This window comes from Zalophus californianus, chromosome 13 (genome assembly GCF_009762305.2).
Source record: "Zalophus californianus isolate mZalCal1 chromosome 13, mZalCal1.pri.v2, whole genome shotgun sequence".
Taxonomy (NCBI): Eukaryota; Metazoa; Chordata; class Mammalia; order Carnivora; family Otariidae; genus Zalophus; species Zalophus californianus.
This window is the reverse complement of record NC_045607.1, coordinates 4,101,687-4,129,565: the sequence shown is the minus strand read 5'-3', so window position 1 is coordinate 4,129,565 and position 27,879 is coordinate 4,101,687. Positions and strand designations below refer to the sequence as shown.

General features: G+C 53.6%; 1 protein-coding gene across 3 annotated transcripts in view; it reads left to right on the top strand.

Moving 5' to 3' along the window:
* Nucleotides 1-27,879, top strand: part of CFAP77 (cilia and flagella associated protein 77) — a 126,098-nt gene that overhangs the window by 82,499 nt on the left and 15,720 nt on the right. For all 3 annotated transcript variants that reach the window (XM_027616228.1, XM_027616229.1, XM_027616230.1), the window contains 2 exons: nt 17,253-17,358; nt 20,128-20,229. In XM_027616228.1, coding sequence (XP_027472029.1) covers nt 17,253-17,358; nt 20,128-20,229 — 208 coding nt within the window. The remainder of the gene's footprint in view (nt 1-17,252; nt 17,359-20,127; nt 20,230-27,879) is intronic.

Genomic DNA, 27,879 nt, shown 5'->3' with positions numbered 1-27,879 from the left:
CGAGTGCCTAGCACAGGCCCGGGACGTAGTAGATGCTCAATAAGTGCTTGTTGCCCAACTGCATGGGAAAGAAGAGTTGGCTTGCTTGTGATCCATCCCCAACTTGGAAACAGCCAGCACGTGAGATAAGCAACTCTTCCCTGGGCTTGGACCTGTCGGGCGCTGAGCTTCGGTTACCAGTGTCCCGGGGCTTCTGTGACAAATCACCACGAACTTGGTGGCTTCACACAACAGAAATGTATTCCCTCCTAATGTGGAGCCAGAAATCCAAACTCAAAGTGTCGCAGGGCCCCCTTCCCCCCGAAGGTTCTAGGCGAGAATCCCTCCTGCCTCTGCCAGCCTCTCATGGCCCCGGGCACTCCCGGGCTTGTGGCTGCATCCTCCAGTCTCAGCTCTGTGCTCACACAGCTTCTTCTCTGTGTGTCTTGGTCTCTCCCCTTTGGTCTCCAATAATGACACGTGTCACTGGATTTAGGGCTCGCCCCAATAATCCAGGGTGATCTGACCTCAAGATCCCAAAGCTAGTTACACCTGCAAAGGCTCCTTTTCCAAATCAGGTCACATTCATGGGCTCCGGGGATTAGAAGGAGGACATATCTTTGGGGGGGGCCACCAACTATTCACCCCACTATAATCATCAGGGCATCTTACCACAAAGTCAGCCGTGCATTTTAGGCGCCGTGGGGTTTTGGGGAAGCTGCTTTATTGGTAACTGAATTATTGCTTTGGGATGCCTGCTCCTGGGGTCTTGTTACATGTTGCCCATCCTGTGTTTGGGGAAAATAAGAAAGTGGTTTGCAATCAGTCAAAAGCTTTGCCAAAAGATGATAGGTATCCATGCTTTCCGGAGGAGCAAACGTTTTGCCACTCCGTTCTTGTGTTTCTTAGGAAACTTTCCAAAACTACAGAGACGTTCAGAAGCTTTCATAACTAACTTCATGAACCCGCCACTCAGATTTCACAAATTTTACCCCCTGGCTGTATTTGCGCCCGAGCCCTTATTAAAGAAATAAAATAGAACAAATACAGCTGGAAGCCCCTTCTCAGCCCTTTCTAGCCCCACGCCCTTCCCTCTGTTCCCAGAGGACCATCCTGAGGTTGGAATATGCCACCTTTCCATCCGGGTCTTCCCATCTTTGCTACACCATTGGATGGTCATAAATAATGCATATTTGTTTGTGTGGCTTCAAAACACATAAATCCCTTTGCATGGTGACTTGCTTTTGTCACTCCACACCTTTGCAAGTGTCACCCTGGCCCACTGGGTGGGTGTATCTGTCTCCCATCGCTGGACATCCAGGTGGCTCTTCATTTCCCGTGTGTGAGATTCCTTCGGGTCAAGTCCATGGGTGGGGGTGCTGGGCTGAAGGGGGCCCTCCTCAGCTTCCGCCAGATGCCGGCATCCTCTCTGCCACCCCCACAGGGCAGGGAGGCCCCATCTGCTACTCGCTTTGTCCCCAGATGCCAGGACCCCTGCACAGCAGACGCACGAGTGGGCCACAGGCGTTCCGTCCCCCCTTCCTGTCCATTGGCTTCGTTGGGCCTTTTCCCCCCAGAGGGGCTCAAGCCCCTGCCGTGCCTGGAGCAGAGGGGTGGGGTGGGGGGGGAGGTGCGCTGCAGGTGTGCAGGGGGAGCTCCCAAGTTTCAGGCGCAGGCCCTCCCGGTTGAGAGAGAAGCTTCCAGAAAGCCAGTCCTGCTCTGCTGCCCATCCTGCCGCCGCCCGCCTCCGGGCGCCTGTGTGGGGAAACCGCTAATTGACTTCACCCTTGTGAAAAGTGTTAACAAATTGCAAATGACCTCTTAGGCAAATTTAGAAGTCAGGAGGGCACTGCTAACTAAGCCTCCCTCCTCTGCCATTAGTTTTTACTTTGGCGCCGCAAACAAAAAAATAACCAGAAGCCCAGAGGTCCTCTTCCCTAATTAGCTCTAAGAGTCCTGCCAGGGAGAGCCGCACCTCAATTACCGCCCCTTCCTCCAGGCTAGTTAGAAAAGACAGGCCCTCGGGCCAAGGGGGGGGGGCACTGAGGAACAAGGTGGAGGGGGTGAGGAGGGATGTGGGGGCTGCACCGGGCCCCCGAGGCTAGAGCTGACAGGCCACCCGCCCCACAGATGTGCTGGTGGCCGCCAGGCTGGAGGGTCCCCGGCACGGGAAAGGCTCAGAGCCGGACCCCCCCCAAAGGGTGCCAGGGGCCACGTGGGCCAGGACCCCCTGGGGGTGGGGGGCTGCAGCCCTGGTGAAGCGCAGGGGCCTGGGCCCCAGGCCTGGTGAGTCTGAAAGTCTGATGGTGGGGCCCAGGCCGCTCCACCTGGGATAAGCTATGGGGGTGATTCTTGTTCGTCCTCAAGCCTGAGGCTCTCTGGGCCCCACAGGATGGAAACGCAGCTTTGGATGCAGGCCCAGGCCTGCAGTTGGCGACAGCATGACTTCCGCGAGCCCCCCGGGCGCTCTTGCCTTCATGAGCCCCTTCCTCCACAAAAAAAGCATTATAATAATCTAAAATATTTCATGGCTGGGGCGCCTGGGTGGCTCAGTCGGTTAAGCGGCTGCCTTCGGCTCAGGTCATGATCCTGAGGTCCTGGGATCGAGCCCCGCATCGGGCTCCCTGCTCGGCGGAAAGCCTGCTTCTCCCTCTCCCTCTGCCTGCCATTCTGCCTACTTGTGCTCTCTCTCTCACTCTGTCAAATAAATAAATACAATCTTTAAAAAATAAAATAAAATAATAAAATAAAATATTTCATGGCTGTGCTGATTTTAAAAGATATTAAAGCATTGCCATGGGTCCCTAACCGTGTCCTAGGGCCTAGGCGTCACGCCTCCTGGGCCAGTGGGCAGGTTGGCCCTGCTTTTCCCCTTCAGGCCTGTCCAAACCCTCCCTCCTCTGAGCGAGTTTCCTCTCTTCTCCCACCCCTTCCTGAGGGAGCAGAGGTGAAGGCAGGGAGAGGATGGGAAAACCAGCCGTGAAGCCTGAAGACCCCAGACTCCGCATGGCACTCTCTGGCTCCCACGTTGAGAGACTCTGTGCTTACATTCTCTGCGGGCCTCCATATCTCCATCTGCAAGTGGGGTCAACACTATGTCCTCCTGGGTCAGAAGAAATGGTGTGAGTTCATCGGTAAAGAGTTCCTGGAGCTCTTGAAAAGAGAGACACCAAGTATTGTCACCACATAGTATTGTGATTCAAGAGGCATAGAGCGGGGGTAGACTTTCACATGCCTATAGAGGCCCCGCACGTAGGAGGGGGGAAGCCGGCAATGTGTGAGGCAGTAGGGAGTGGTGGGGTCTGTGTCACAGTCGGGCACACGCCTGGTGGAAGGGCAGCAGCTCCAGCTGGTTACTGACCCCTGGGAATGGGGGCTCAGCATTGCCCTAAAAGACAATCTAATGCCTTGCTAAGGAAAGCCAGACATTTGGATGCTTACGTGGAATTCTGATTTTAAATATATATATATATTGGTAGCAGAGAGTTTTTGAACGCTACAGACCACACTAAGCTGGTGGGCGGGCCGGTGCGGCCTGGCGTCTGCTATTTGCAACCACGTTGGTGCAGGACCCCCAAATCCAGGTCCGGAGCAGGCTACTTCATCTGCTTGAACTGTACCAATCGTTCAATATCATTAACACTAGTTCTTCATCAACTGGTTTCTTTGTCAGTAAAACGGGGAGTGATTATAGTTGCGGGTCCTCTGTCTCGTAGGGTTCTTGAGAGGGTGACATGGAGCGGTCCCGGGCATGTGGGTGCAGTGTGGGAGGGAGGGGGCATGGTGGTCAAGGGTCCCCGGAGGGGCCTGGGGTGATGGAACCGTTTTGTATCCCGACTGTGCGGTGGCCGCGTGAACCCCTGCATGTGAGGAATTACGTAGAAATAAATACGCAAATGAGTACGAGTAAATCTGGGGAGAGCTGAATGAGATGGGTGGACTGTGTTGCTGCCGATACCCCGGTGGTGGTTTTGTTCTTTAGTTTTGTAAGAGGTTACCATCGAGGGAACTGGGGTAAGGGGTATACGGCGATCTCTCTGTTTTGTTTCTTCCAACTGCTCGTGAAATCTACAACGATTTTGATAAAAAATTTTCATTAAAAAAAAAAAAAATGGATTTAGCCGTGGCTTCGGTACCGTGGAGGCGAAGTTAGCCAGGAGCACTTGTTAGAAGAAACAACAGTGCCGCTGTAGGCACGAGCCGAGGGCTCAGCAGACGGCCACTGAAGTCACTGGGCTGTCAGACACAGGGGCCCGTTCAGGAAGCCTCAGGGGGCGGAGGAGAAGGGAAGGCGCGCCAGCCTGTGTCCGAGCACGCAAGCCCCACAGGGCAGCGAGGAACACCTCGGGCGGATGTGCCAGGATCTAGGGCCCCTTACACGGCGCCACTGTTGGCTGTCCCTCGTGGGCTCGGTTTTGATTTAGAGCCTCTGACAGAAGCCCAGCCCTCCGGCCTTCTCCCTCCTCCAAAACCAGACCTTCCACGGTCCTTGGCCACGGCCCAACCCGGAGGCCACTGTCTACTCCTCCAGCCCTCCAGGGCTGTGTGGGGGCCAGTGCCAGTGCCTCGCCCGCCCCTTGGGAGCAGCAGACCCCTGGCATATTAGAGATGGATTTTAATTTTATTTTAACAAAATAGCTGTCTCCACTGGAAGAAGCATCAAGCGCCAAATAAGGACCAGTTTTGAGCGGAATCACGTTGAACAGACCTCCGTGCTGTCATTGATTTTCCAGGAAGAAAAAAATTGCCTCTGGCTACTAAACCGAATTAGTAGTCACTGATGACCAATTATTTTAGCCCGCTGTGAACGGAGAGCCGTACTAAAATCCGGTTTGTCAGACCCAAGGCTCCCGTCTCAAACACCTTTCAACAAATGTGTACCTGAAGTCCCTCAGAAGGTTCCTGCAGCTTCCTCTCTTCCGCCAACTTCTCCAGCTCCACAAAGTTTTAATGAGCAGCGAAGATGAAGATGGGTTGCCATGAAAGGGGCCCCCCTAATCCACAGAGCGCTCTTTGGCAGAGAGGAGCCGAGCCGGCAAATCAGAGCTGTCAGCCCTCATCCCCCGCACGTACAAAGTGTCAGCCTAATGTTTGCAAATGATAATTTCCATTTCCCTTGCTCGTCCCTGGTGCCTTCATCCGAGATCAACCCCTGGTCTGGGGTATCAATCGCGAAGCAGCAAAGATGGATTGGATTGAACTAATTTGAAGTTTCTTGCAGGCTTACCCCAAGTAGAGCTGATTTCATTTCATTTTATTCCCCATTTTCTGCTTTATTAGACTCAGTTTTGACACGGTTTTGTTGTTAGCAAAAACGTCAGGGTGGTGAGGAACTTCTCCGAGAGGTTCCTGCCAGGTTATGGGCAATTTGTCACTGACGGGCACTGCTCAGACACAGTGGAAAGGGTGTGCAGAAATCCTCGAAACTGCGTGCGAGGGCCCGAGGCCCCCGGGATGGGGCCGCCCGGGCTCAGGACCCATTGCCTTCTCTCCATAGAGGAAGCACGGTAGGACGGAAAACACAGCTTTACTGTCCAGGCACAGAGCAGGACCAGCGGCAAGGCCACCTGGACAGGCCACTGCACAGCGACCACTGGATCTCTCGGACCTCCTTTGGGGTCGCTGAGCGCACAGCCCCACCATGAGGAGGCAGACTCTTTAGAGCCAGGGAAACCTGGATGGGGAACCGGGCTAGGGTCCCCAGCTCTGGCACCTGCCCGCTCTGCGTCCCTGAGCAAACCCTGGGCAAGTTCCTTGCTTTATCTGAGCCTCAGTTTCCCCATGGGAAAGCAGGAGGGTTCCCTTTCACTTTCGGAGTCATGAGGAATCAGTGGGACTGCAGCTGGAATGCTCGACAGCAGGCTTGGTATAGTATGTGCTCATTAAACGGGAGGGATTTCTGACCTGCTGTTAGTCTCCGATGCCCATCAGGCCAGTGCAGGGCTGGGAGGCACGGTGCCAGCCTGATGGGATGTTCATGCCCACCCCTCTGTGAGGAGTCCCCTTGCTTCACTCCCCCACCCCCGCTGCCCTCTGCTCGTCCTCAAAGAGCCATCAAAAGGCTCAGAGGGAACGTTCCTCCTCCCACGCCCTTGCTGAATTAAGTCCCTGCCTCCTAGCTCCCACGGCATCTCTACATTGGCGCTTAGGCCTGCAGAGGGGAGAGCTGCGGGTGGATGCGCCCACAGGCTCCCCGCACAAATGCCACACTCACCGGCTGTGTGGTCTTGGGCAAGACAGTGACCTTCTCTGGGCCTCGGATTTCCTGTCTTGGAATATTAGTGCCATGAGACTGAGCCCTGCATCCGGCTCTGTGCTCAGCATGGAGTCTGCTTATCCCTCTCCCTCTGTTCCCCCCTCCCCCTGCTCTCTCTCTCAAATAAATAAATTTTTAAAAATCTTAAAAAAAAAATTTGTCTCTAGAGCTGTTGTCCTCAGGATTGAGGAAGCAGGCAGGAAGGTACGCTGTGGTAACTATCATCATTTGTGCTGCAGAGTGCAGACAGCATGTCCCTGCGTTTCAGAGCGCCCAGCCCTTGGGGGGGGGGGTTGCTGTTCATGCTCCCGGGAGGGTCAGATGGGTGAGCGGACAAACGAGTAAGTGGACGCAGGGCCATGATCTCATTCATGGGATGTGTAGCCTTTCCTCCCCTGGAATGGCCTGGGTCCTCAAATCCTATGTTGCCGCCCCCACCCCAGCCTAATTCACCCCCCACCACCACCACCACAGCAAGAGTTGTGAAGTGTGGCCGTCACCATGCCTCTTCCTCCCTCCTCCTGCTCAGAAACCATCCGTAGCTCCCTAGTACCTTCACCAACACCTTCCTCTCTTAGGGCTCCTGCCTTGGCCATTTTCTCCTCGACCTGTCTTCTTGGTTTTTTCTCTTAAAACACTTTTATTGGAGTGTAATTTTTAGACGCTGAAATGGTTCAAGTGCAGTTTGATGAGTTTTGACAGATTTATCCACCTTGGGGATGGGGGCACCTGGCGGGCTCAGCCGGTAGAGCGTCTAACTCCTGGTCTCAGGGTTGTTGAGTTTGAGCCCCACGTCAGGTGTAAAGATTACTTTAAAAAAATTTAGATACTGGGGTATTCAGTGAAAACACAGCACATTTCCATGACCCCCAAAGTCCCCAGAACCCCTTTATGGACAGTCCTCTCCCTGCCTCCAGGAGGACCCCCGCCCCCCGGGACCAAGCTCCCCAGCTCCAGGGTGGACCCAGTCCCATGCCTCCTGCCTTCCTGGCCCAGGACGCCCTCCCCACCCAGATGCTTGCACATGGCCAGCCCCCTGATCCTCTCTGCTCTCTGAAGAGACTCCGAGCAGCCCCCACCCCCACATCCCAACCCCTGTGCTCTGGGGACCCCTCCAATATCATGTGGAAGCACCGACTTTGACAAGCCCTAATCACTTTTGAATGGTTTTAAAGATTCATAGCGAATGGGTCTGAAAGTCCCAGATTCCCCTGGCTGGGTGGGCTCTCAGAGGACCGCCCCCACCCCCAGCCAGAGGCCTCCTAGACTAAACATCCTCAGGGAGGGGCTGCCGTCCTGTGCCACCTGTCCTGAGCGACCCTCTGTTCTCAGCTGCTCGTCTCGGGATCCAGGAGCCACCCCGACATGCTGGCTTTAATTACAGAGCACCCCCCATGAGAGAGAGAGAGAGAGAGAGGGACCCAAAGGCCTGGGGGCTTGCCCTCTGTGGCCGCACCCTTTCTGCAGGATGGAAGGGCCACCCCGCCCCCATCACTAGGTTCCCCAAGGCAAAGCTAGTATTTTCCAAAGACCCCCTCTTGGGCATTGCAGTGGAGGAGGAGCGCTGTCCTCAGGGAGGGGCTTCTTACAGGGAGAGGGAGTGGGACTCTGGAGCCCCTCAGCCTTTTTACCCAGAGCAGGCTGGCTGTCCAGCCTGGGAGGGGCACAGAGAACAACGCAGCCTTGACCCCTGTTCCATGGCGCTTAGAGCCTGCTGGGACAGGTGGCTACTGAACTAGTTGCTGGAAAAAATGTCAAAAAGACCTTTAGATAGCGGGGACAGCAAAGTCTCCTACAGAGCTACGGGAGGTCTCAGGAGGGATGGTGGGGTGAGGCGGTTGGTGGTGGGGGCGTGGGCATCTCATCTAAGCTGAGACTGGAAGATGAAACGGGGGAATCCTGGGGAGCGCTGGTCTGGGAGGAGGCGGCAGTGGGATGTGGTCCAGGAGATAGCACAGAGCCCCTAAATATTGTGCCCCACGCCGCAAGGGCAATGAGAAGGCCCCTGTGGGTGTTAAGAGACACAGGGTCAGATGTGCACTGTTCAAAAAACCTTGGCTCCTGTGTGGACCAGGCACTGTTACAGGGCCTGGTGAGACAGCAAGTGTCTGGGAAGGTCTGGGGTCCTATCTGAGAGTAGCCAGGCCCCCTGGGTCTGGCCTCTGTCTGCAGGTGGCTCCCTGGCAGACTCCAAGCTCGGTGCAAATCGATTGGCATTCTCATGGCTGTAGCCCGAGGGCAGGAGTCCAGGCTTTGCTGGTAGAATGTGCTGTGTGACCCTGGATCAGGCATTTGACCTCTCTGGGCTTTGGCTTCCCCACTTCCACCTTTCCCACCTCATTTAGTGAGGATAAATAATTAAGACCTTCTGTGTGCACCCCTTCCAGCTTCTCAAAAGCAAGCTGCAGATAGGATAGCTGTAACTGTGAGCACAGGGGATCCTCCGCCTGTGGCAAAAATCATTCATTTTGGGGTGGGAGAAAAATGCCTTTTCTTTTTAAATTATTATATAGAATCGCATTTACTTCAAAAGAAAAAAAGCTGAACATGTTTTAAGGTAGCGGCAAAAAGTAGTTGCAGAAGAAAACAAGGAAATGGCTCCTAAAGATGCGTCCTCGAAGGGTCTAGTACCTGGGAAAATGCTAATAAAACTCAACAGCAACCATACAGGGCTGGGCTCTTGCCAGGCGCCTCCCTGGCCCTGAAGGCCTGGCCCACCCTCGGCTGGGCCCTGAGAGTTCTGGTCTGATGTTCTCAGGGGTGGGGACTGGGGGGCTTGGATCCGTCACCCCCATTACTGGCTGTGTGACCCCAGCTGGGTCACATGACCTCTCAGGCTTGGAATTCCCTCCCTCCTTCCCTCCTTTCTTGTTTTTTGTTTTGTTCATTGCAAAACAGTCCTATAACCAGTAAACAGACGGGAGGGGAAGGGTGCTCTTGCCCCATGCCCTCTGCCTGCCCCCAACCCTGTCTGCCATCATCGGCAGATTCTTTCCAGCCTTTTATCCGCCCGTCCACACCTGTGTGGATGCAGGTGTATTCGTATGGCTCTTTCTCCCCTGGACTTGTGTTTTCACACTCCACAGAGGTCTCAGAGATCTTTCTGGGTCATTACATGCATGGCCACTCCATTCTTTTTGGCAGCTAGATAATATTTCCTACTAAAGACACCATCACTTTTATAAATGTGACCGGCACAGCAAACAAGTGGGAGCCACAGGGGCTTTCTAGAACATCCCATGCTCTGGTCAAACCTGCTCTGAGGGTCAGCTTCTTCCCCTGGTGAAATCTCAGATGCCCTCAGCCTTTAGGCTCACATCCAGTACAAGACGTTCCTGTGTGCTAGTTAAGATGTCCAGCCGAGTGTAAGAATCAAAACTTCCAGCTTCACTGGGGGAAGTTTCTTTCCCCTGTGGCTGGAAGCTCGGTGGGAAGGGGCTGGGATTGAGCTGCCCTGAGTGACCTGCTCCACCTCCTCCTAGGCTCAGGGGCAGGTGGAGGGCTGACAGCAGGGTCCCAGTTAGTGTGGGATGATAAAATGATTTGGGAAGCTTTCGGGGCACCTGGGTGGCTCAGATGGTTAAGCGTCTGCCTTCGGCTCAGGTCATGATCCCAGGGTCCTGGGATCGAGCCCCGCATCGGGCTCCCTGCTCCGTGGGGAGCCTGCTTCTCCCTCTCTCTGCCCTTTCCCACTGTGCTCTCTCTCTCTCTCAAATGAATAAACAAAACCTTTAAAAACAAGTATAAGGGGCTCCTGGGTGGCTCAGTCGTTAAGCGTCTGCCTTTGGCTCAGGTCGCGATCCCGGGGTCCTGGGATCGAACCCTGCATTGGACTCCCTGCTCGGCGGGAAGCCTGCTTCTCCCTCTCCCACTCCCCCTGCTCGTGTTCTCTCTCTTGCTGTGTCTCTCTCTGTCAAATAAATAAATCTTTAAAAAAAAAAAAAAACAAGTATAAGAAAGTGATTTGGGAAGCTTTCTTAGGAACAATCTGGAAGGCCCTGGAATACTATCCAAGGCGAGGTTGTGAGAGCTGACGTGTACAGATCCCCAGCCCCAGTGCTCACAGCTCTGTTAACGTTTTATGCGCTTCAATCAACTTTGAGCTTCTATATTGTCCCAGACCCATTTTGTTTGGGTTTCCACGTGCATTAGCATGAAGTTATAGATACCATCCTCTTATAATTAAAATAAGATTTTACTTGCACTTGAGGGCAGCTCCAGGTTTTGTCCAACTTGGAACATATTCAAGTTTGGGGCCCCTTTTGAGGAAAAAAATTTCAAAATCATGAATACAAATTTAGGCTCAAAACTTAACTCCTCATTAGACCAAGAAAAGAAAAGAGAACAAGTTACAAAGTTAAGTAAGCTGACGAATACCACAAACCACAAATTACAGAAAAATCAGACTTGAAAAAGTTAATTGCTGGACAAACCCTATGTTCATCTCTCCCCTACATTTTGGGGCCCTGTACTCTTTGTTTACCTCTCTGCACGGCAGGAATTTTATGATACTTTCCCATAAATGAGGAAGGAAGCTGCTCCAGCCTCTCCTCTAACATGCTTGGTTGTATTTTAAACAATATTGTACTTAGAAATAATGCTGGGTTCACAGGAAGTTGTAGAGACCGTACAGAGAGATCCTGTATACTCTTCACGCAGCTTTCCCCAAAGATAAAATCCTATATAACTACACGCAATGTCAAAACTAAAAACGTGGCGCTGATACAACACACATAGACTTCATCGCTTTGACATGCGCTCGTGCGTGTGTGTGTGTGTGTGTGTGTGCACGTGTGTGTGTAGATCTGTGTAGCACAATCAAGATACAGAACGGTTCCATCACCTCAAAGACCTCCCTCATGCTACCCCTCAGTGACTCCGCTCCCCGCCATTCCCTAATCCCTGGAAGGTTCCACAATGTGATGTGCATGAAATCACAGAGTGGGTGACTTTTTGAAATTGTCCATTTCCACTCAGCGCGATGACTTTGAGATCCATCCAAGTTGTGTGTTCCAATAGCCTGATCCTTTCTTCCGCTGAGTAGTGTTCCATAGTACCGATGGACCCCGGTTTGTTTATCCATTCATCCACAGCAGGATATTTTGGTTGTATAACAAATATCAGTTATCTATAACAAAGCTGCTATAAACATCCATGTACAGGTTTTTGTATACATGTAAGCTCCCATTTCTCTGGACTAAAGGCCCAGGGGTACAGCTGCTGGGCCGTACGATAAGTGTACGTTTAGGGTTTTTTTGTTTTTGTTTTTGTTTTTGCTTTAAGGTTTTATTTTTAAGTCATCTCTACACCCAACGTGGGGCTCGAACTCACGACACTGAGATCAAGAGCTCCACGCTCCACCGACTGAGCCTTCAGGCACCCCTGTATGTTTAGATTTTTAAGAAACTGCCAAACTGTTTTCCGGAGTGGCTATACTACTTCTCGTTCCCACCAGCAATGGCGGGGGCGGGGGGGCTTGGTTTCTCTGCCTCCTTGCCCGCATTTGCGGTTTCTCATTTCTGCGCGAATAGGTGTGTAGTGGAAGGTCATCAGGGTCTTAATTTGTATGTCTCTGATGGCGGGGATGTGGGCGATTTTCTCCTGTCCTCATCGGTCAGCCGTACTTCCTCTGATGAAATGCCTCTTGGTGTCTTTCTAACTGGTTTGCTTTCCACGTTGAGTTTGAGAGCTCTCCACAGGTTCTAGAGAGGAGCGCTTGGCCAGGTGTGTGGTTTGCAGGGACCTCCTCCCGGTCTGGGTAGCTGGTCTTTTCATCTTCTTGAGAGGACCTTCCCCAGAGCAAAAGTTCTTCATTTTGAGGAAGTCCGATTTATCACTTGTTTTCTCTTACGGGTCATGCTGTTGGTGCCAAGTCTCAGAAGTCAGCACCAAGCCTGGCCTGAGCTCCTGAAGATTTTTCTCCTGCGCTTTGGGGGGGAAGTTTAATCGGTTTACCTTCACATCAAAATCCATGATCCATTTTGAGTTCACTCTTGTGGAAGGTCTGTGACTTTGGTCGAGAGCTGTGTTGTGGGGTTTTGCCCACTATGTCCAGTCATTCCCACGCCATCTGTTGAGAAGACTGTCCTTCGTCCATCGAGCGGCAGCGTCCATCAACTTCCGGCCTTTCTCATACCTTCCACGTAGCCTAACGTACAATACCCTGAATTATGAAAAAGTGTATCTCCCAGAACTTTGCCTGATCTTTCTTTCTCTGATTTGCCTTCCCTCTTTTTCAACGACACGTAACTGCTGAGAGCAACACTGTGCCGCTCACGGGAACCATTCCTGCCCTGGTGGTGTTGGCATCCAGCGGCCGAGGTCGGTGACAAACCGCAGAACCAATGACCCAGAGCACTTGTGCGTGGGCAGGCACCTGGCGGGGGGCGGCCGAGGATGGGCTGTCGGGCAGGCTGTCTGAGGAGGCGACCCCACGGCTGAGACCGGGAGAAGCCGAGAGTAAGCCAGGTGGGGGCCCATGGGCCGGAGTCTAGGCTTAGGGTTAAAACAGGAAAGGGTGATGTGATCCGATTTCTGTCCTGACAAGCCTCCCCACCTTTTTATCCAAGTTAATGAGCCAGAGCACAAATGGGCAGAACCCGCTGGATCTCCCTGAGCCAGCCGGGCTGGGGCCGCCATGACCCCCAAGGTTTCTCAGCTGTTCTCCCGCGCCGAGCCCCTCCCTGCCTGTCTCCAGGTTAATAACCACTGGCTGGAGCAGGACACAAAGCCGGTCAGCCCAGGCCGTAGGAGGGCCGCTCTTCTGTTGTGAAGGGCCTCTGGGGGAAGATACTGTGAGGTTACGCATCTCATGTCATTAGAAAGCATGGCCATAAATTAGGCTGCTCAGAAGCATGGGGCGTGTAATAATTAAGCAATAAAAGTCACCACAGGGGTAAAGGAACCAGAAAACAAAGAGCCACTGTTTGTAGCCGCCCGGCAGGCTGCTCTGTAAAGTGGCATTTCAGAGCCCCTCAGGCTCTGCTCAAGTAGAGTCCCTGCTCAGCCCAGTCCCACGGAAGTCTGCATCCTGGGGAGTCAGGCTACACCAGGAGAATGAATGGGGTGCAGGGTGCAGGTAAAGGGGCAACAGGGAAGGGAGAGGCGTGGGGCAAAGTGACAGGTGACACTTGGCTCCAGCCAGTAGTTGCTACATATAGACCACACGGTCAGAAGCTGCACATTTTCAAGACAGTCTGGAAAGTTGGTTTTTAATGTAAAATTTCCCAACTTTTAACTGTTGATGACAATCTCAAAGTCTGTTAAGACTGCTGTGCAGGCCAAATCAAACACAAAGCCAGAGGGGCGCCTGGGTGGCTCAGGCAGTTAAGCATCTGATTCTTGGTTTTGGCTCAGGTCGTGATCTCAGGGTCATGAGATCGAGCCCACTGTTGGGTTCCGCACTGGATGTGGAGCCTACTTAAAATTCTCTCTCTGGGACACCTGGGTGGCTCAGTTGGTTAAGCATCTGCCTTCGGCTCAGGTCATGATCCCAGGGTCCTGGAATCGAGTCCCGCATTGGGCTCCTTGCTCAGCAGGGAGCCTGCTTCTCCCTCTGTCCCTCCCCGTTTGTGCTCTCACTCTCTCTGACAAATAAATAAAATCTTAAAAAAAATAAAATAAATAAAAATTGAAAAAATATTCTCTCTCTCCCTCTCCCTCTGCCCCTCCCCCTCTAAAAAAAAACCAAAAACACAAAGCTAGAGAGGATCGAGGTTTGCCTCAGGATGGGGGGGGGCATGTCTCTTCTTAATACTTCCATTTCTGCATTCCCCAGTCGTGAGATAAGGTCACTGGGAAGAATGGAACCTTCCCTGGGGTGCTTCCATTTCCAGAAATGCAATGAGAAAAGCCGTGGATCCTCCCCCTGAGACACCTGCTCAGAAGGTACAGTTCACAACTCTTGGGACTTCGGGGGCTAAGACCTCTGGGGCTAGGTCTTAAGCCCCAAGTGTGGGTCCTGGGCCACAACACCTGTGACCACTCCAGACCCACTGAACAAGAATGTGCCTGTAACGAGATTCCCCGGTGACCCATGCGCACACGCCAGGTTGCAAAATGCTGTTCTGTGATTCCTTCAGCTGTGAGACTCTGATTTCTAGTCTCGGGACCTACTCTAGACGTCATCCAGAGGGCGGTTTCTACTGGTGTTTCCCCGAGGTGGGCTGAGGAACCCCTGTGTGTTAGCTCCCGGGCTCCCCATCACAAATTACCACGCACTTGTTGGCTTAAAGCAACAGACGCATATTCTCTCACGGTTCTGGAGGCCAGAAGTTTGCGAGGTGTCAGTGGGGTCGCGCTCCCGCTGGAGGCTTTAGCGGAGAAACCCGCCCCACCTCTTCCAGCCTCCGGCAGCCCCAGGTGTCCTTGGCTTGTGGCCCCATCACTGCACTGTCACCTTTGCACCTCCTTCTCTTCCCCTGTGTCTCTCTTTGCTGTCTGTCCTTGTATGAGGACACTTGTCTTTGGACAAGTGCAAAAAGCATTTGCATAGTTATTAATCCCATCTCAAGATCCTTAACCGGACTACCTCTGCAAAAGCCCTTTTTCCAAATAAAGTCATAGCCACAGGTTCTAGGGATGAGGGTGGAAACGTCACTTGGAGGGCTACCCTTCACCCCACACACCCTGTCTCAGAACTATATTTGCTGAAAATGTGATTTCTTGGGCCCCCCTCCCACTTCCTAACTCAGAACCTCTGGGGTTCTTATGCACCAAAAAAATCTGAGACTCTCTGGCCCAGGGAAATGAGGAAATAATCAGCTCCGACGTGAGAGGCAGAAAAGCTGGCTAGGATTGCTCACCACCAAAAGGAAGGTCAGAAAGACATGCCGGGGGGAAGCAATGAGCCTGATTCATAGTTTCTTCTTCTTTTTCTGTTTTCGCTTAGGACGAGGAATTTTAAACACGCACGGAAGTATAGCAGACACTATAATACATGCCCGTGATCAGCCCCATCACACAGCTTCAACCACTACCAATATACCCTGCCGTCCATTCTCACTTTACTGTATTTTATTATTTGAGGGAGTCCCTTTTTAAAGCAAATTGTAAGCAACCAATCATTCCACCCACAAGCCCTTCTATATGCATCTCCAACAGAAACACTTAACTTCCAAACCTCAGCTAGTGTTCACCTGGCCCTGGTTGCCCCAAAACATACCTTCCCACTGATGGTTTGCTTGACTCGGGATCCAAACGAGGTCCGCACACTGCACCTGGTGGGTGCATTTCTTAGGTCACTGTAATCTACCCCACTTCTTCCTCCTCCCTTCCCACGGTCCTTTGTTTGCTGATGTGCTCGAGTCGCTTGTCCTGCAGAACATCCCACACTCGGGACTCGGGACTTGGCACTCGGCATCCTCACGGGGGTGTGTAGCGTGCTCCCCATGTCCTGCGCTTCCTGCGAGGCGTAGCAGGCAGGCCGACAGCTGTCTATCTGCTGCGGTGGCACTGGCCACAGGTGGTTACTGAGCCCTTGCAACGCGGCTGGTGCCACCGAGGAGCTGAATCTACCTTCATATTTAATTTTGACTAATTGAAATTCAAATTTCTTTTTTTTTTAAAGATTTTATTTATTTGTCAGAGAGTGTGCACAAGCAGGGGGAGCAGCAGGCCAAGGGAGAAGCAGGCTCCCCCCACCCGAGCAGGGAGCCCGATGCGGGGCTCGATCCCAGGACCCTGGGATCATGACCTGAGCCGAAGGCAGACGCTTAATGACTGAGCCACCCAGGGGTCCCAAATTCAAATTTCTAAACCGAATCTTTCCAACACCCCATGAATATTTTAAAAGGATTATATGTTGGTGTGTTAATATTTTGGCTAGATTAGGTCAATAAAGTACGTTAGTAATGAGAGGGATAATATATATTAGTAAAACTAATCCTGCCTGCTCCTTTTTCACGTTGCTCCTGGAAAAGTCCTTGTTTACAAGGTGACTCGCGTTGTATTTCGATTGGACGGTGCTTGTCTAGAAGTCTGATGACCGTCAGGGTACTTTGGTTTCTTTTCCCAAAGAATTTTGGGTGGATGGTACTGCATACCTCCCACTGTGTATCACAAATGTCTGCTTGTCACTCTCAGAAATGGTAAGATTGATCGTGTGGGTAAATTGTATGTTGTGTATATGTTTTCCCACAATAAAGAAATGGGTCATTTGGTTCAGCTGCTGCAGCCTGCCCCACGCATTGTAGAGTCTCCACCGAATGGCCTTAGCAGCCACTGATGATTATCATTACCTCCACCTGTTCCTTGGCTGGGAGCGGCACCCCGGTGATTCCCCTCCCCTTGGCTCCATCATTTCCTCCTGCAATCATTAGCTCTGGTTCTTCCGTGAAGAACTTGCCCTTGTCACCTGTTACCTATTCGGCTACTCTGGGCAGGTCTCACTCGCCGCCCCCCCAACGCTCTGGGACAGGGATAGGGATGGTACCCGCCTGACAGCGTTGCGAAGGGGTGGGGTGTACAAAATGCGCGGCACAGGGTAAGTGCTCTCCCAGGCCGGAGACCCTTGTCAAGGAGAGCCAGAGTCAGAAACGAGAGGTGGCGATGATTTCACGCAGTGCTACCGCACAAGGAGAAAGAGACTTAGCGCAGCACGGGGCCCTGTTATGAATACAGCACAGGTGGGGACTTACAGCCCGGGAGCAGGGGGTGGGGGTCAGGGAAGGACACAGAGAGGGCAGGGTGATGCTCACTGAACCGACCTGATGGGATTCTGGGTAAAGGCAGGCCAAGGTGATCAGATACTGATACTGACGGGGGGTGGGATGGGGGATCGACTTCACAGATTCTTTATGAAGACTGGCTTCAGCAGACCAAGGGCAAGGCCCAAGGCCCAAGGGCAAGGTCTAGTTGAAAAGAGGGCTCCAAGAAGCCCGTCTAAAGTCCGCACTTGGGGGGGTGTCTTTGTCACCATCTCCCAGCGCACAGTCCTGAGGGTCAGGTGGGCGTCCTCGGTGGAGAGAATGTGGCGGCCTTCCAAGACCTCAAGCCTCTCTGCGCTTCCTCCCCGCAGGCCCTCCACCCCTTTCTTTGACCTGCTGCAGCACCGCTACCAGCAGCTTTGGGTGCAGGAACAGAAGGCCACCCAGAAAGCCATTAAACTGGAGAAAAAGCACAAGGTAAATGCATCCCCCACTCCAGAGTGGCCCCCATTTGGAATGGGAGTGGAGGGAGGGGCTGGCCTGGCAAAGCTGTGAGACTGACATTTGTGCACGTTTGTCACAAATGGGGAGGGGGGAGGCTGGGGGTGGCAACCAAGCTGCTAGGTGCTGTGTTAAAAGGGTCTTGGTGATGATCACACACAACCCCTACTCAAGCCTGAGAGTGGAAGATTCTCGCCCAGGCCCTGTGTACCTCTGACACAGGAGCAGAACCCGGTGTCCCAACTCCTACCTGGGGACTCCTTCTACCAAACCTCCACGACTCTGCCCATCCAGAAATATGATTTTCAACTGACCTGAACCAGCCGAGACAGAAATATGCCCTGTACTAAAGAAAAGGCTAATAAAGCAGGATGCCATAAAGAACACATTTTGTTATACTTTAGGAATACATTTTCTTTCAAATTGATGAATAGGCCACATGCTAAATCTTACATCCTGTACATCATACACATCGTTTCATTTATGTCTGACAAAAGCCCCGGAGGTGGGCATTATTCCTATTTCTTGGGCATTGAAACTGAGTCTCAGAGAGGTGGTGCCCGCACAGGGAAATTGAAACTGAGACAGAACCATGTCTCCATGCTGCCAGTTGCTAACGGTGTGAGCTGCAGTCGATCCAGACTGATGTGCACCTAGTGCCACACAGATTTCACTAGAAGCACGATCTTCGCGTGTCTGGTTGGTGCAGCAATCCAGCCAGTGTTCTCCCTGTGCCTTGCTCCGGGCAGGGAGCTGGGCTGAGCGTGTACCCGTGTTCCCGCATGCTGTCTCCTGAGCACACCATGAGGCTGGGGTCTCATCAGGTCGTCTCGGTTATTTCATTTTCACGTGGGCAAACGTAGGCTCGGAGGGATTAAGCGGCTGGCCAAAGGCGTCAGAGCCAGGCCCGGACTCGAGGGTGTGTGTGTAGCCCCAGAGTCTTGGCTCTTCTTGATGGCGAGGTCCCACCCCTGCTAATTATGAGAAAGCCTGGAGTTCAGCAACAGGGCAAAGATGTTCTAGAGCCAAACTGGGGAGCCGAAGAGTTTTGCCGAGGATCCTGGCGCCTTCAGGACAGGCCAGGAGCGTCACTGAGGGGCGGGGGGCCCCCTCCCACTGTCCTTGGCATCGGTAGAGAACGAGACACCAGCTCATTAAAAAACAGAGTGTTGTAATAGCATTTTAAAAGCAGCCCGTGACTAGTTTATTCATTAATGGCTCAAGAAAGAGTCGACTTACTATGGTAACGACCAGTTTCAGAGGGAGCACCGCCATTAGAAACCGTTTTATAGCTCCAGTTTGGTCGTGTTTTTTAATTAGCGGCAATATCACAGGGACTCAGAGTGTCGCAAATCCATGGAAAACTGAGCTCCCAGGGACACATCTTCTGACGTTAGAGACAACTGTGGCCAGTGCCACTCCCTGTTTGGCAGAGCACCCCACTAATGGGAGTGGCTCCACTCCAAGCACTGGTTGGGAACTGGGGCCCGCTCCCTGGGTGTGACTCTGAGGGAGCCGCCACTTAGTTGGGGCCTCAGTTCCCTCACTGAGGAAAGAAAGGGTCAGAAAGGGCCCGCCGTGCTGTGCCTAGAGCATAGTAGGCACTCGGAAAACACTTGCGGAAACAACCCCAGGGTTCTCTTCCTGTTCCAAGAGTCTCTGTGGCTGTACGTTGTCTAACAAACTGGGAGGAACACCCAGACCCACAAACACTGGGGCTGGGGCCTGGGGTTGATAAGATGGCTGCTCTGCAAGGTCCAGTTGCCACCATCCGAGGGGAAGCCTGTCTCTCTGGCCGCAAAGGATGTCCTGGGGTTTTGATGGTGGTGCCCGCAAATGGAAATTCTCGGCAACAGCTTCCAGGCAGTGAGTCCTCATCTTGGGCCGCTCCGCTCGATGCTGAATTCAGCAAATCCTACGGTAACCAACACTGTCTCAGGCATCGGCGGCCCATTTCCAGGGGGAGATCCATTTCCACTTAGGCAGGGGAAATGGGGTGCATGCACCCCTCCAATTCTGAAGGCAGGCTTGGCATCTCTCAGCTGGAGAGCATCTCTGGTTTGCAGATAGTTGCAAAACTGTTCTAGAAGGCAGAGAAGACGGCTGATCCAAAGGACCTACTGAAGGGGAGTGGGACATACAGGCTTCCAGTGATGGAATGCATGGGCCCCGGGGACGGAAGATTCTGCCAGGGAGTACGGTAAATGTGCTGTAATAGGGTCGTACGGTGACAGACGGCGTGCCGGATCGCTATGCTGTCCGCCCGGAACTAACCTAACATTGCGTGTCAGCTATATTTCCATGAAAAAAAAAGAAAGAAAAGAGAAAATACACAATAAAACATATGACTATCACAAATTTTAGAGAATCAGAGCACACGAATAGGGCCCGTCCAGGACCTTAGTAGGGGCCGTGTGCCACGAGGATCCCCAAAGCTCAAGCTGGCTCAGATCACGGGAAAGTTACCTCTGTATGAAGCAACCCTGTGCGTTCTAGGGGCCCAACCAGAGACAGATGAACATGCTTGCGACACGGGGGTTCCCATGCCGGAGGCCACTGGGCAGTGGCCAGAGGAGCAGGTGCCGTGACATCAGCCTTGGGGAAGGGCCAGAGGCAGGAGGAAGGTGACCCATGGGTCTGCAACACCGGGAAGCCCAAACCTCTGCCCTCACCTCTCTTCATCATAGCTCGGGCTCCTCCGCGAGCCAGGAGACCACCTCACCTCTGCATTTCTCTGGCCTGCAGGTGATCCTGGGGAAGCTGTATGAGACCCGGAGCAGTCAGCTGAGAAAGTACAAGCCACCAGTGAAGCTGGATGCCCTCTGGCATATGCCTCACTTCCAGAAGGTCGGTCTCGCCTCCAAATGCCCCTTCCCTCACCGAGGGAGGATGCCTCTCACTCTGCCTGTTCTCTACCTGTCCTCTAGACAGTGAAATGCTGTGGACTTCTAGCCACTGGTTGGCTGTTCAGAGGGGGAAACCAGGAGGTTTGGGGACAGCGGCTTCCAAGTGGGAGGGGAGCTGTGCCTGCCCAACTCGGGCCCAGCGAGCCTTTCTAGGGGGCCACAGGGACACGCCTGGCCCCAGGAAGACAGCTGGACAAAGCAATGTTCCTGGCCAGCCCAGCCCACCCGCAGTATTGAGTTAAACTGCAATTTGGACAATGAAGGGGCCAGTGCCTTCCTGAGCCTAATGCAATCGAACAAGCTGCCGAGCTTCGAGGAGAAGCCTGCTTGCCCCCCGATGCGGCCCCTTGCGACCTGCCCAAGTGGCCTCTGTCAGCATATGTCAGTGACCATTCGCCCGCTGCCCGTCAGCCCGTACCACCCTGCACACAAACGTGACTGGGCGCTGAGCAGGAGGTGCTGGGAGTCCCTGCCCCTGTCGCTTTGTAGCTCCTTCAGCCTGGCCGCGTGGCTCTGCTCTGGTTTCTCAGTCTCCCCCAATGTCCTGCATTTTTAACCACGTTCCTCCCCCCACTCCTCTCTCCACAGCTTCCTTCCTGGCCCCTCCTTTGCTCTTTTTGCTCTGATTTTTCTCTCTGATTTTCCCTGGGATGTTGCCTGGGGAGGGACGGGGACCCAGAGCTCTGTACGAGATGCCCTCCACAACACTCAGTTCTGTGGTGTCACCCCCCACCCCCAGCCCCTTGGCTCTGATTTAGAATCTGCCCAGAGCTACTGAGGCAGGGGACAAAGGAGGGCTCAGGAGGTCTTGGGCCAGAGGAGCAAGGAAAGGGCCCTCACCCCAATCCCCACCCCGACTCGCCCCCAACAGGAGAGCATGTCTCCCACGCCGGTGTCCCCACTGTGCCTGGCCCAGAGTCGGATATGAACGAACCAGTTTCTATTTTCAAAAGAGGGGCTTTGACTCAGCTGTGCTGGGCTCTTCCATTCTAGATTGCTGTCACTGAAATACGGTCAGGAGCAACAGGAGGTAACCTGTAAATGCCACCCTTTGATTCAGTGCCAGGCACTGAGCTGAGTCATTTCCGTGTATTAGTGCACTTCATCTTCAGAGCGAGTATCCCCCCCACTGCTCCGTGGCACAGAGGGGGAGCAGAGTTTGAGCTGTCCTCCCCCAGTGAGTGGGGTGGTAGGGCTGGGAAGCCTGGTTCCTCTGACCGTTGGCCTGAAGTTCCAACACACTACCCACTGTGCCACAGAAACAACGAGAAAGAATAAACATGCCGGCCCCAGGATTCACAGGGCACTTTTTGTCTTTTGGGGGATGTTCATGGGTTTCTGGAATTTCCTCTGCAGGACTCTCAGAGCAACGTTTGTCCCTGGGCGCCACCGTGGTCAGCCCAGCGGAGACCCTAACCCCCTAGAGTGATGCCTTCATGGATGCGACACTTGGTCTCCCCTTTTGGGAAATACTACCAACGGGAAGTGTTTATTAGCTGTCACTGTGCGCCAAGCCCTAGACATGCATTATTTCGTAGAAACGTTGTCCCCATTCAACAGATGTGGAGCCTGAGGCTCAGTGGGCTGAAGGAACATGCCCTGTAAGAAAGGGTCCCAGATTCCATCCAGGGCTGCGGAATCCAGGGCCTCCTGAGGATCCTTCCCTCACTTCTGGCTGCGCCCCAGCAGGTGCCTCTTCAGCCCAGCAGGGCCCCTTTCTCCCCCTCACAGTATGCATCCTCATTGCAATTAATTAGTTAATTGGGCAATTAGTTGTCCATCTTCCCCAGCAAAACGTGAGCCCCTAAGGACCATGCTCGTTGTGACCCCCACAGCGTCCGCAGAGCCCCGCACCCACTGAGTGGTCAGTGAAAGTCTGCAGGAAGAATGAATGAAAGAATGGATGGATGACCAGTATGGCACAGAAGAGCTGAAAGCTTTTCACAGACCTGCTGAAAGCCCCTTCCCAAGCTGACCATCCTGGTGTCCCCCATCCTGGCGGCCCCGACCAGGTCCAGGCCATTGTGGCGGCGACGGTGGTGGCCAGGGGGCTGCCAGTGTCCCGCATGGGGCCCCAAGAGGGTCTTTGTCTGTGCCCAGCCACCACCCCCCCTCCCCACCCCAGCCCCATTATAAAAGGGAAAAGCGCTTCCAAAAAAGTTGAACCTGTCACAGTGATGGATAACCTAAATGGACTCTCCCCGCTCGCGAACAGATGTCGACGCTGAACCCTGTCAGAAATAATTAAACACCTCTCACATGGAAAAGCAGCAGGCAGGGGCGCAGCGGCCTGCTCCTTGCGCTGGGTCAACGCGGAGCAAGCTGGCTCCCTGCACCTCGAGGGGGCTGCCCAGACCCTCCCCGGCCCGGCACCTCTCGGGGCGCTCAGCCGTGTTCTGGGCCCACCTGGGGCCGCAGCCGCGGGACCAGCAGCAGGGCTGCCTGGGATTCCAGCGCCCATTCTGGTCTGTACCACCAGCCACTGCCCCGGATGCATGGGGCCCAGAGAGAGGGTCACGTATGTATGCCCTGCTACCAGTCAGCTAAGAGGCTCTCTGGGCCTCAGTTTCCTCATCTGAAAGTGAGGGTGGCACTGTTCTTAAGGGTCTCCTTCAACCGAAGGCTCAAGATCCCAGGGTCACGGCTCAAGGTGGTGGACCCCAAACCCAGAGTGAACCGTCAGGGGAAACGGCTCAGACCCTTCCTCAGGCTCCCATTTGGCGGACGGGATGTGAACGCACTGCCTCCCATCCCTGAGTGGAGGGATCGCTGGGCTTGCAGCCGGCACCCTCTGTGCCCAGCAGCAGTGGGGCTCGTGCCCTTCACAAATGTGCCGGGGTCTGCAGGGAGGGAGGAGGGAACCCACATTCTCTGTGTGCGCACATGACTCAGGGGCAGCGGACCTGGGTCACACCTCTCCCTACCTGTCACATGGCTTTACCGGTCACGTCCCCATTCCGTCTTCTGAAAATGGGGCTAGCAGAAGGATTCGATGAGAACACACGTATACATTCAGCAGGGCACCTGGACTCTATTCAGGTGCCAACACATGGCATCTGCCCTGGGGATGGGCCTGGTGATCATTCATTCATTCCCTCATTCATACACAAATCTCGTTCAGCATCTTTGTGCCAAGCCCTGCTCCCAGTGCCGACGTGATACTGCTGTAGGGTCACTGGTGAGCAGCAAGGGTGAAGTGGGTAGATGGACAGAGGGCTGGACAGCTAGACGGGGAAGTTTGGAGCAGCCCCACCCCCTGGTGTCCAGAAGCCTGAAATGGTTAGTTGGCAGCCGGAGCTGGGGGCCGGGGGCAAGCTGCATAACCAAAGCCCCATCAACATGATCCTGATACAGGCTGGCCCACCCGGCTCACCTGCTTTTTGCAGAACCCTGCTTGGGTTTTCCAGGCAGGGGCCAGAATCCAGGCTTGCCTGTTGGGAGGTGGGATTTTTTTTTTTTTTTAAGATTTTATTTATTTATTTGACAGAGAGAGACACAGCGAGAGAGGAAACACAAGCAAGGGGAGTGGCAGAGGGAGGAGGAGAAGCAGGCTTCCCACGGAGCAGGGAGCCCGGTGCAGGGCTCGATCCCAGGACCCTGGGATCATGACCTGAGCTAAAGGCAGACGCTTAACCATCTGAGCCACCCAGGCACCCCTGGGAGGTGGGATTACTAATAGTGCCCACCTTCTGCTCTCAGAAGTGACCCAGTCTGAACTGTGCATCCTATGGCTGCCTGATATTAAGCCAAGAAAAACAGACGATTTATCCTTCTTTACAAAGATTGCCAGTGATACCAGCCCAAAGACAAATATCTGGGGGGAGTAGGTCCCACGTATTTATGGTGGCACCCCCACGATGGTGTAAGCCCGGATGTGCCAGTGAAGAGGCATGTCTTCAGTATGAGCTGAGAGATCCTGTACTGACATTGCACAGACAATATATGATCCTGTGAAATAGTATACAGCCACTGAAAATAATGACCGTAGTCTACTTACTGCCACGTTCCTAACCCATTGCCGGGGAATGAACCCGTGCTATGTGGTGCTGTTGGGACAGAGGCGCCCACACATCTGCACAGGGGCCTGTGCTCAGGGACAGACATCCAGAGGGAGGGGTCCTCAGGCAGCAGCAGCGGTGACCCCTGGAGTGGTGTGAGGCTGAGTTTTACTTTCTCTGATGCTCTTCCCTGCATTGTTTGAATTTTTACAGTGAGGATATGACTTTTACAAAACCAGTAAGGCTATTTTTTTTAAATATGTTTGAAGGGTAGGGACGCCGCATCCTTCTTTGGGCACTTGTCCCAGGGCTCAAGCCCCCTTCAGCCCAGTCCCTCCTGAACTCACAGGCCCTCCAGTGCTGCTGGCCATGCTTGGTTTCTCACGTTGGGTTTCCATCAGGTGCGGAGATCAGAGGCCTGCGCTCTCCCAGCAGTGAAGGCGGCCGGCTCCCTGGGTCTGGCTCTCTATGGCCAAGTCCGTGTTATAATTGGAGATCCCAAACCCATTTCAGAGAGAGGTCTGCCCAAGCGTCTCAAGGTCACTCCTCACGCCGAACACTGCGCCTCTCCCCCGACAGACCTGTCTTCCCCAGTGCCAATACCCACTGACATTACATAGTCATTCAGTCACTAAAGTATGAACAAATTGACTATATTTTCATTTGGCTTTTGGTTTCAGCCCCACTGCTTTAGAATAATGGCCCAAGCTATTAAGCTAACAGTTTGATTTACAAGCTCTTGTGCTCTGAATGCTGGGATCAGGCTCCTCTCTTTGTGGAAGACTAACCCTGCCTCAGGTCTCCTGGGCCCCTGACTCCCTAATAGAACTGGAGACGGCAGGGAAAAAAAATCAGTAGTCAGCCAAGCAGTGACACCCAGAGATGCAGCTGATTAGTGAAAGCTGCTGAATCTAAGAAAAGGATTTTCTTTCCCACCTTTAAGCTCCCTTACAAATCATAGCCGGCTGGAAAGTTAACTCTCTGTTAAACCCCCAGAGCAGGCTCTGAGCCTATCCACCCACTGCAGCCACCTCTCCAAAGGGCTCCAAATGGCCAACGAACTAGAAGCCCTTCTCTGGACAGGTGTGTTCAGCCCCAAAGTCACTCCTTCCAGACACAGGAAGGACAGATGCCAGATCTGCTCCTCCCCGAGGTCCCCGCATCAGTGATATATTTTAAGAATCCTGTCGCTCTGTCGTGTTGGAATAAGAATCATCCCGTGTTGCCGCGTCGGGCTCTGAGCGCCGGGATGGAATGTGTCACACGCGGAAACAGGGCACTAGGAAGCGTGATTCCGAGGATTCAGAGGTCCTGATGAAGTTGACATTTCTTCCCTAAATATGGATGCCCCCATTAGAAATCAGATCAGTATGCAGAAGAGCTGCCTCGCTGGAGAGATAAAAGCGGGGGCTTAATTGGTTTTACATAAGCCGGCACCTTGGAGGGACAGAATTTTTAGGCACCTGCTCGTGAGGTGACATTGCTGCTCAATACTGGCAAGTCACAAAAAGCCAGAGCTGAAGCTCTGGGGACAGGAACAAGGGGAAGGGGGGGGCCGCAGGAGGTGGGGGACAGCGGTAAACCTCCTGGTACGGCGGGACGAGTCTGGGTTCCCAGGTCACGGAGGGAGATGCCAGGTGTCTATATTGGGGACCAGAGAAGTGGGAGCTGGTGCTTCTAACTGGGGACCCCCAGCCTGACTGTCCCCTTAACACTTCGGTGCCTGGGAACTCTCTGTTCTCTACAGAAAGCTCTTCTCCCCGATCAGGGGGAAAACATCTCAAATTTTGTGTTGAGAATCGACCAGAAAATAGACAAGGCAGCTTGTTTTGGCATCGGGCATATATTTCTAACCTCTAGAGATAGTAGAATCCCACCTTGAATCTGGGGGAGTCGATGGGACTTTGGGGGTCCCCAGTTTCTTCTTCCGGCTCTTCCCCAAGAGAACAGTTCTTGGTGATCTAAAGGGAATCTCCCGGTTTGAGCAGGACTTGGGGCTAACATCTGAGTGCCTCATTGCCACGTGTCCCCATGCCTCCACCTCTGTCACCAGGCACCCATGCTGTTCCCAGGTCAGGATCCAGAGCTGCCTAGCACGTGGCCAGCAGCAGGTTCCAGCAATACACAGGTTAGATGATTTGCTCGGGTAAACTGAGTTTTGTCAAAAGTGCGGGCAAGGCGAACCTCGTGTCTCAAAGCCGCAAGCAATCAACAGAGTGGACCCTTCCCCCTCCCCGGGATCCCTCGGTGTCCCTCAGAAACGGGGGTGTTTGCTGGCCTCTTCCTTCCTCTCCTCAGAGATGTCCTGGGAAATGACGCGTTAGATCGCACACACAAGAATGTGGGCAGTGTGACCCCAGTCCAGTGGCTGGATGAGCAGAGGGAAGAGTGTCCAAGAAGTTCCCCGGAGGCAGCGTTCCTTCGCAAAGGCAGCAACGATAACACTCAGAGCTCACACATCCGGAACACCTCTTCGGTGCTTTGAGGAACAGTCTCATTTTGTGCCCGTGCTCCCACTAGCCCTCTGTGGCTGAGAAGAGCCGCGCTGTGTCAGAGGGGAAGGGACTGTGCTGGGAGGCCTAAAACCATGTGCCCAGGTCCAGCGCTAACGACTGGCAGAGGGGAGGCTTGGGCCCTCTGGCCGGCTGCCCCAGGCCGTGGGCCTTGGTGGAGCCGAGAAATACTATGGACCTGAAACTGAGGTCAGGGGCCAGTTGGGGGCTAAATGCAGGACCCGTGAAGGAGAGTGAAGGGCGGTCAGGAACTGGGGTTTTATAGGTGTCCAGAGGGTCGTGGCCAGCCCTGCTCTGGCTGATTTAAGCCCCTTGCAATAAACAAAACTTCTCACTGCCCTGAAAGCCTTTAGACCTTGATAAAACCCCTGAGCACCTTTTAAATTGCAATTTGGCCCCAAGGCCAAAAAGGAAAGAGGCCACTGATCGCAGGCCTGCTGCAGGAAAAGGCATGAGGCAGAGACGGAACGGGCAGGAGGGCTGAGCCTGTGGGTTCGCCTGCCTGCCTTGTGCCGGCCTCTGCACCCGCACCTGTAAAGTGGGGACAGTACCAGAGGGCAAGTGCCGTCGTGCATGGGAAGCGCTTGGCGTGGGCCTGGCCAGGGGATGGCCATGGAGCAACAGAAACTGTGTTGGATGGGGCTCTGGCACCTGCTCCTACAGATGCACAGGTCTCCAACTTGGAGGAGAGCTTTAAAATGCAGATTCCAGGGGCACCTTGGTGGGGTTCAGTCGGTTGAGCGTCTGGCTCTTGATTTCGGCTCAGGTCATGATCTCAGGGTTGTGAGATCGGGCCTCGCGATGGGCTCTGCGCTGAGTGTGGAGTCTGCTTGGGATTCTCTCTCTCCGTCTGCCCCTCCCCTGACTCTGCTCACTCTCTCTCTCTCTCTCTCTCTCACTCTCTAAAAAATGCAGATTCCAGGGCCCACCCCAGGATCCATTCTAGTGGGTCTGGGGTAGCTTCCAAGCCTGCATTTTCTTTCTGTCCCAATCTGCCTCCTTTCACAGAATCACCTGCCCCCCTTTTAAGTGACAGCCCTGCAAAAACTGTCTCTGTATGGATGCCTAGATTCTTGATGG